At 38.2% G+C, this 9,804-nt stretch overlaps 1 protein-coding gene across 1 annotated transcript in view; it reads right to left on the bottom strand.

The window, feature by feature from the left end:
• Positions 1-629: 629 nt before the first annotated feature.
• The window catches only part of DSTYK (dual serine/threonine and tyrosine protein kinase), a 225,176-nt gene continuing 216,001 nt past the window's right edge, over positions 630-9,804 (bottom strand). Inside the window, exons 12-13 of the mRNA XM_040337559.1 lie at positions 8,321-8,455; positions 630-7,871 (exon numbers count right to left, since the gene is read on the bottom strand). Coding sequence (XP_040193493.1) covers positions 7,690-7,871; positions 8,321-8,455 — 317 coding nt within the window. The 3' untranslated portion in view covers positions 630-7,689. The remainder of the gene's footprint in view (positions 7,872-8,320; positions 8,456-9,804) is intronic.

The following is a 9,804-nucleotide window of genomic DNA, read 5'->3' as shown; positions in this document are numbered from 1 at the left end:
TGAGAAACAAAACGCTCTGGTCTAATGAAGCAAAGATTCAACTCTTTGGCCTGACTGGAAAGGGTCATGTCTGAAGGAAACAAGGCACGGCTCATTACCTGGCCAATACCATCCTTATAGTGAAGCATGGTGGTGGCAGCATCATTCTGCAGGGATGTTTTTCAGTGGCGGGAACTGGGAGCCTAGTCAGGATCAGTGGAACGATAAATGCAGTGATGTACAAAAGACATCCTTGATGAAAACCTGCTTCATTGCGCCCAGGACCTTAGACTGGGGTGAAGGTTCATCTTCCAACAGGACAACGACCCTAAGCACACTGCCAACAAAGGTGTGGCTACGGGACAACTCTGAATGTCCTTGAGTGGCACAGCCAGAGCCCAGAATTGAACCCGATTAGACATCTCTGGAGAGATCTGAAAATGGCTGGGCGCCAACGCTGCTCAACCAACCTGATGGAACTTTGAGAGGTCCTGTAAAGAATGGGAGAAACCGCCCAAAAAAAAGGTGTGCCAAAATTGTAGCATCATACTCAAAGACTTAAGGCTGTATTTGGGGCCAAACGTTCTTCAAAGCATTGAGCAAAGACTGAATGTACATGTGATTTTTTTTTTAGTTCAATAAAAGTTTAATAGTTTAGTTTAATAAAATCTGAAAAGATGTCAAACCAACTTCATTCACGTTGTGATTATGGGGTATCGTTTGTAGAATTTTTGCGAAAAATAATGAATTTAGTTCATTTCGGAATAAGGCTGTAACAAAATGTGGAAAAAGTAAAGTGCCGTGAATACTTTACGGATGCAATGTAAAGAAAGATGGCTTTGTCCTTCTGAAGAGAAGAGTAGATTAAATGCATTGCTCAGAGAAGTACAAATATAAGAAACTCCTCTAACTTAATTACTGGGCATGCTACATGAAAAACATATATAAAACAAAGAGGAAGGCGCCTTTAAGTGCAGATTACAAGAACTTTATTAGCCAAAAGGGTTAAAAAACACCAAGTAGTAGTGGTTTAAAGGCTCACCATGTCGAGGAGTCCAGCAATGGTGGTGGACCTGGATAGTCAGGTCTGCAGTGGAGTGTTGAATGTCCTAGCTGTATGCATCAGAGGATCAATGAGGAAACTCATGCTGTTGTGAACCAGCATGGAATGCTGGACTCGTCAATTGCATCACCAGAAGTGCGCTCAGAACCAGCATGGAACGCATGGTCCCAGAAGTGACGTCTAAAAGCTCTTCAGAGCGACCAATAGGCTCCTTCATTCTACCACATGAGTCTTTTAACCACTACTTTTTAGTAAATGTTTTTAACCCTTTTGTCTAATAAAGTCCTTGTGTTCTGCACCCGGATGCGCCTTCCTCTTTGTTTCTCCAGAGTCGTTGCTTTCCTCTTGAAGTGCTGCCTTAGTGTTCACCAGCAAGATCTTATTAGCCTCGTTTGAGGACACTTTCTCTGGACAGATTCTGTTGATCGAGAAGCACCCTTTTTTTAATTATATGAAAAAATATATAGGTTGCTTTATCGCGCGATGTATGTTATTATTTATATATTTTTTTAATGTGCACTACAGTATCTGATTCAAACAGGTGGTGCACCAGATAGTAGTAGTAATTGAAAAGCTCTTGCTAGACCTCTTCGAGCAACTTGTGGGGAAGAAGCCATACAGATAGCACACCTATTTTTTTTTTTTTTTTTTAAGACAGACTTTTCACTAAAAGACCAGTTTCTGGACATTTTGCCTTTTTGCAAGCTACATAGCCATACTATGGGGCTATCATCACAGATGAAATCAGAATTTATCAGATCAAACATTGCCTTACCCAATTGAAAACAGTCAAGTGCTAATACTCGCTAGCCTATTAAAGCAATTGGTGATGTAAAAAGTACCCTATAAAGGGGACTCCCATTATACTTTTGTTATAACCTTAAAAAGGCAAGGCAATGTTAGTTTAGATATTTGCCACAGTCATTTATGAAATTGTATTGTGACATTAATCACTGTACAGAATAGCCGATTTGCAATTGGAGGCACAGTGCCTTGAGCTCTGGTCTATTAACTACACCTTTGAAATACATAAAAAAAGAGAAACACCAACTATTATTCTAAGTGTTAATTACAAAAAAGGTGCTGCTCCGATTAGTGAAACACTAATGGCAATTAAGGGAGAGAAAAAAAAAAGGGTGCTACCTTATCAATATCACAAAGCTGTATGCTCAATTTAGAACATTATAAAACCATAAATCTAAAACAATGCATGCCATAAACAAATTATAAATGGCGTAATAAAATAAAACTGTTAATTGGAAAAACAAAAGAAACAATTATATTACCATAAAAATAGAGTTCGGTCGTGTGTCAAATATGGTGCTCCATTATTTAAAGAAACAGTGCTCCACCCAAAGTGAGATCCATTGCGCTAATCAGAAACATTCGGCCAGCAAGTAACCAGCAAGCATGGATAAGTGAAAAACTTGCCCCTCAATCAATAAGCTAAACTTAAATATCTCCTTTCCCAATCACACTCTCTACAAAGACAGCTCCACCAATGAGCCACAGATAGGCTGTGTGATAATGTTTTTATTTTGGATAATACTTAACACGTTTAATACTTCACACGTTTGCAGTTCAGGGATCTGTGAAATCCGATTATCTGCTCTATGACAAGTGGCGTGCGTTCCAGGAAAACCCAGCTGAACTCAATAGCGCCCAAGAGTGTGCTTTTCAAACCCCTCTTCTATGCATTTCATGCATCAGGAAGTGACCACCACTGGGTTTTCTGGAACACATGCTGCTTGTTAGAGCGGATGGTTGGATTTCACAGATCCCTAAGCTGCTGCAAACGCATTGATACCTTACAAAGACTGCATATATGGAAGTGCAATACACAATTGTTTTAATTATCCAAAATAAAAACTTTATTGCACCATCATCTGCCCTTTCTGACTCATCGGTGGAGCCGTCTTTGTAGAGCCTGTGATTGGGAAAGGAGATTAATGGATTAAGTTTGGCTTATCGATTGAGGGGTGAGATTTACACATATCAATGCTTGGTCACTTGCTGGCCGAATGTTTCTGGTGAGTGCAATAGATTATCGCACTTTGGGTGGAGCACCATATCTGACAGACCGTGTTGGAGTTTTAAGAATTGTACCATTTAGCACAGAACTCTTTTTTTATATTTTTCACAATTAACAGTATTTTTCTTTTGTTATTACACCATTTATAATTTTTGTATGGCATGCATTGTTTTGTATTTATGGTTTTACATTATTTAGGCAATTGTAAAAAAATTATGCATACAGCCTTGTGATATTGATAAAAAGGTAGCGCCCTTTTTTCTCATTTATACTTTTGAAATAACCTCAAAAACCCCAACTCTTTAGTACAGAGTTGGAGTTACTTGTGCATGTTTCTGTTCAGGTAGTTCTATGTATGCAAAGGAAAAAAGCTAATTTCTGGGACACCAGGATAAAATGGGTAAGGGTGAGAATCCCAATGTTTGTGCTGCTAGGTTTACTCTCACTTCAATGCTTTTCTATTTAGTACAGAAAAGCAATGAGAAGAGTAAACCTAGCAGTATAAACATTGGGATTCTTGTTCTTCCTCACTCTTGTGTTAAACATGAGAAATGCAGGGAAAGAGGTCTCTGACCCCTATTTTTTTTGTCAAGCTGCACCAAACCACATGGTGCTGCGATACCATGCAGTTTGACGTGCACAAAGACACATGTGGTTTACCGATGGATGGGGGTGCCATTATAAACTAATGGACTAAACTATGACCAGCGTTCAGGCCCTCTTTGTTACTCTAGAATTATTTCATAAAGATGGTCTGAGGAGTTGGTCACACTTTAGTAAATTTGACTGGACAGTGGGGGTTCACCCTTTTTCCCTTTTGGTAAAAATAATTAAAGCTTGCACATAAATTGGTTCGAGATTTTTGAGGTATTACTAAATTGCACACGCCAGCACAGGTCCAATCACTTCATATTATAGTGGGAATTGTTGGCACTCTGCTAAAGAGCAGTGGTGTTTTTGTGTGGATCCAGAACGCACACAATGTTGCACGTTCCCAACACATACCAAGCCTAACAGAGCCTTGAACAGTAGAAACCCTACAGTAGTTTTGATTCTTCCCCACTCTATCCAAAACTATATAAAAAAGTTTTGGTTTAAAACACATGCCAAGAGGAAATTCATATAAAACTAGAAAAATAAAAAAATTAATGGCAAAGCCTACAGGACAATTTACAAACTTCTACACTATATTCCTTATCAAATCCTTTTCTCTCTTAGAAACCCAATACATTTATTTTTTTATTAAATGTCCAATGATGTAAACAGGTACTCAAAACCAGATATACCTCTAAACGCATAAAACCTACAACAGAAAATGCACATTTTTTTTTTTTTTTTTTTTTAAGAATAAAGTCTAACTTATGCAGATAGCTAAAAGTAGGTAAACATGGCTACCTTGAACAGAATAATAATAAAAAAAAAAAAAGGGGGGGAGAAGACATTCTAGGCTGTTGAAATTTGTAACAAAGTAATATACAAAGATGTAACACTGACATTTTAAATTTTCTTTATGAGGTCATGAGGAAAATACTTTCAAGCGTGCCTAAAAATCTGTGAATAATAAGCATACATAGCTCGTTAACCAATAAAGTACTGAATAAGCACTAGTCTGCTAATGAAAAACCGCTGCATTGCACTGCTACCCCTTGGACTATTTACAATCTGTATAGGTATTGTGTAATAAATGGTGTTGTGTTAAACATTTATCACAATTTTAAAATTTCCTTCAGTATATTTTGTGCATTTTCTTTAAAACCATTATATATGCCTGAATGCCAATAGAGGACCTTGAATATTAAATCAGAACCAAGCCACCTTGGGACTCCAGAAGCACATGCCATAGCGTGCAAATATGCACTACATACTTGCACATTATGACTTTACACTTAATTTGCCTCCTTTTTCATGGGATCTTCTTCTACGCCAATGTCTTATATGTCCATTGGGCGGCCAGTGATGATTGAACTTCCACGCATGCATGGTGTAATAATATCCCAGCACTCTGCTAAACATACAGATAACTAGGGTACTCACTACATGTGCTGCAGGCAGCGTACACAAGAGGAAAAAAAAAAAAAAAGTCTGCTGGCAGTCTACCTTCAAGCAATATTCGTTTTAGATGTATTTAGTGTTTGAGAAGGACTATAAAGACCAATCTCCCAATGGCATTTGGGATGGTTTTGCATTAAATCTAACATTTGTATCTTCACAATGTATTAATTACCTTCTGGCTGACAATATGGTCAAACAATTCAGCAAACAAGAATATGGAAGCAGTATAGTTATAAAGAAATACAATGCTCCTTAGGCTTGTAAAGTTGTGCAACAAGTTATGCACATACTTAAACTATGATTAAAACTACTTTGAGTTGGAGCATCATTTAAAAAAAAAATATTGCATGTCATTCGGCATCACAATATACCCAATAATTTGCTAAAATTCCATTGTGCTATGTCCTGTCACTTCAGCCTCGTGCTCTGCTTGGCACATATTTGAGGAACCTATTTGTAAAAAAACAAAAAAAAAAAAAATGCAGATGTCTTGAACACCAAATACTGGAGTGTACCTGTGTTTAAACACTGAATTAGTTATATTGTCCTAATGTACACCTATCCTGAGAGAATGATCATCTGAAAAGCACAATGGCTGGCTGTTACATTGACCTATAGCTTAAATACTTTCTAACACAAAAAACAAGACTATTGCATTAAAGTTAGAAGTTAACCGTATGCTTTCTTCCAGGTCAGCAACTCAAAGTATTAAAGCCTGAGCATACAACTAGCAAACGGTAGCAAATTTCAGATGCTTTAAAAAATATATATTTATGATCAAGCTTCTTACGCAAGATTATGTGCAAAAAAGTGTCCTAAACTCAAATACTTTAAAGTTGAAATTCATTTTACAGTACAAATAAGAAAAAAAAGAAGCAAAAACCACACTGTGGTCTCAGCTAATCTCCCTTCCCCCAACCTAACTTTCTAGACCGTCAAGCTCACCATCTTTACAGTATGATTTTAGCATCACAATGCTACCTTGTTTTTGCCATCATATCTTCTGCTACAGTGCAGCTGTAACAATCTGTAAACCCTTAAACATTTGTGTCAGTCCAGAAGCATAGGAAAAACTAGGCTGATTAATATAGTATGGAGACGTGGGAAGCAGTGCAGTTAGGGGGTTCCTCAATTCAGCTTATGGAGGGAGGAAATCGATTTTATTTGTCCTTCCAAGTCCAACAGTGTATAGCAAAGTTTTAGAAACTGCCCAACTTCAGGCAAGGAACTTATTTTTAATATAGCAGTGAAAGTCCCTGTTTGAAAAATATTTGTATAATTAAAATGAAAGCAAATTATATGTGTAGATAACATTAAAAAACATACATTTAAAAGTTTCAGCACCTTTAACATATAAAGTAAGCAAAAAAGGGACAAACATTTTTGATACAGAAGTGTTAACATTTTTACACATTTTAAATATTCTTTCAGCAGTTCTTTTTGACTGGCAACATATTACAAGTGGCAACAGTTTCCTGGTGAGGGGAGCAAGCAGGCATGGGAGACTAATAAAACATTTGAGGAAAAATTGTGAAGGACTTGACAGAACACCAGACAAAGCAATACCTACAAAGTTAAAATAAACATATCTGAGCTGTTTTACCAGGTACACTCCTGCCAAACTGGAGAGAGACACAGGTCACTGTCCTGTGTAACAGATTTGCTCAAAGGACTAAGAAAGTACATTACATGATGTTAAAGTGTTGTGCAATTCTAAAGAGCCTGACTGGCTTTGCAGTGCATAATCTTCCCCTCTCTGGGAATCAAACTTGGGTCATGTAAAAAAAAAAAGAAAAAAAAACTAGCAGTACTTTTTTTTTACCCAAACCTGTAGCTGACTAAAAAGGGTGATTTTCAATATATCCACTTTATATGCATGTTTAGTCCACAGTACTTTTTACTGCATTGTAACTGCAGGAAAATAAAACACACTTTGTTTACAATAGATGCTTTGCGCCAATTATGCTTGAAAGACAGACACAACATGGCTTACAGACATGCATCCTCATATTCAAGTCAATTAAAAAGGGTTCTTTCACAAAGTGTCTAAAACCCATATAAAAACGACTAAAACATGAATGCATGAATTCACAAAACATAATTTAAGGCTGCATAATTTTGCAACTGGTTCTGATGGTTTCCTTAAAGTAGGGAAGAGTAGGTTTGACCAAAATTATTCAATGTATCTGCATAAATCCTGGTACGGCATGGAGTTTAGGAATCTGGAGAACAACCAATAAAAATACAGGCGTTATGCTGTAATCACAATTACAATAAAGTTCAAGGACTAGGTGATCATACTCCTGAGCAGAACACACACTGTAAACATATAAAGTCACTTTCTACAACACTGGAATTTTTTTTTTTACAGCCAAACTACCTACAAAAGTTGGTGGGAAGAACAAATTGCCACTTTGGTGCTCAAACCAGTATGGCAAATACAGCTAGCTAGAACTGTGCATTTTAAACATGCGCAAGGCCTGGGCTGTACAAAGTTCCACCTCACCATACAGTAGGGCCAACAGTCTGATTCACTGCAAACCTATATGCAAGGTGGATGCCATCATGTGGAATCTTCCAATGTTTTGTTAGACTCTTGATTGTGACAAAGCCGGTCCGTTATGCCTTGCAACATTGGCTGCACAATTCCCAAGAGAGGGCGTTGAGAGGGATCCCCATTCCAGCATGCTTCCATCAGCTTCCAGGACTCCTCATCAAAGATAGCCAACCTCTCTGGACGCACACCTATTGTTGGAAGCAAAAATATCATGTCCAAAGGCTTACAAAAATACTTGGTAAATATTTGAGCAACCTAAACTGAAAATGTGATTAATAAATGGTGAGTTAACAGCCTTCTGTTACAAATTGGTCAGTGAGGCCGACTGTCACATTAGAAGACTGATGTCGAAGAAGCAGGTCAAGCTCGACATTTACAGTAATATTTGAGAATTTTGTAAAACTAACAATTTTTTGATCTATGATTTATGTAGTTTTCAGCATAGGTTACTTCTGCCATGTGCACATTTTTTTTATAACGGGTTCAGTTTGCCCAGGTTTGTGTAAGATGTACACCAAGTTCAGACTAAAACTTTAGTGTTTGAGAATTTCATATACTTTACTTCACCCACACATTAAACACAAGTAAGAAAAATTACTGGATTGTATTTTTTTTTATAAAATAAAAGGCAACTTACCTTTTCTAACATTGTTCCATAGATGGTCTTTACTTGAGCATCTTTCAAAGGCCTCTGGAAGTTTTATTGATCCCGAGCATATATACCAAAACAGAATCCCAAAAGCATAGACATCAACTGAATTGTCATATTTGCCTGGAAGAGAAGCATAGAAAAGATTTTAATCCATCTTGAACAAAATAATTGTGTTTGGTAAATACAGCATTATTAATATACTAAATTGGTCATCAAACCAAGTGTAGCCTCCCCCAATCCCGGGGAAGTGCGCTGGAGGGAGGAATGGAGCCATGGAATGGGAAGGGTTAGAAAAAGGGATTTTTAATACAGCTTACCTGTAAAATCCTTTTCTTGGAGTACATCACGGGACACAGAGCGGCATATTCATTACTATATGGGTTATATGGAGTACCTTCAGGTGATGGACACTGGCAATCTCAAACAGGAAGTGCCCCTCCCTATATAACCCCCTCCCATAGGAGGAGTACCTCAGTTTTGTAGCAAGCAGTATGCCTCCCAAAAAATGGTCCCCATAAGAGGGGTGGGAGCTCTGTGTCCCGTGATGTACTCCAAGAAAAGGATTTTACAGGTAAGCTGTATTAAAAATCCCTTTTTCTTTCTCGTACATCACGGGACACAGAGCGGCATATTCATTACTATGTGGGATGTCCCAAAGCAATGCTTACAATGAGGGGAGGGAGAACATCTTCCCAAGACAAAAGGATTTAATTTAGAGATATACTCAAATCATAATAAATCCAACTTAGTTGAGAAAAATAATTTTTAAATTTAACTCAAAAGGGAGCCCCCGGAATCCGAGGGTCTCAAACTGCAGCCTGCAGCACTGCCTGCCCAAAGGCTGTATCAGTATTCCTTCTTACGTCCAACTGGTAGAATTTTGTAAACGTGTGGACAGAAGACCAGGTTGCCGCCTTGCAAACTTAAACCATAGAGATCTGGTGGTGTGCTGCCCAGGAGGCGCCCATGGCCCTAGTAGAATGAGCCTTTAATGATAACGGAGGAGGCAACCCTTTCAAGCCGTAGGCCTGAGTGATTAACTGTTTAATCCACCTCGAGATGGTGATTTTGCAGCTGCCTGCCCCTTCTTGGGCCCATCCGGTAAAATGAACAACACATCTGTTTTCCGGATCTTCTCTGTAGCTTAAAGATAGGCCTTCATGGCCCTGACAATATCCAAGGTATGCAGCAACCCTTCCTTTCTGGAAGTAGGTTTAGGGAAGAAGGATGGTAATACCAAATCCTGGTTTAGATGAAAACTGGATATATCCTTCGGTAGGAAGGAAGGATGAGGGCGGAGAACGACCTTGTCCTTATGTAAAATAAGATATGGTTCCTTACAGGATAAGGCTGCCAGTTCCGATACTCTTCTGGCAGGAACTATGGCGACCAAAAATACTAACTTCCTTGTCAGTAAAACCAAAGGAATTTCAGCCAACGGCTCAAAAGGTTGTTTCTGTAAACTTGAC

The sequence above is a fragment of the Rana temporaria genome, chromosome 2 (genome assembly GCF_905171775.1).
Source record: "Rana temporaria chromosome 2, aRanTem1.1, whole genome shotgun sequence".
Classification (NCBI taxonomy): domain Eukaryota; kingdom Metazoa; phylum Chordata; class Amphibia; order Anura; family Ranidae; genus Rana; species Rana temporaria.
The sequence above is the reverse complement of the archived record's forward strand: the minus strand, read 5'-3'. Positions and strand labels throughout refer to the sequence as shown.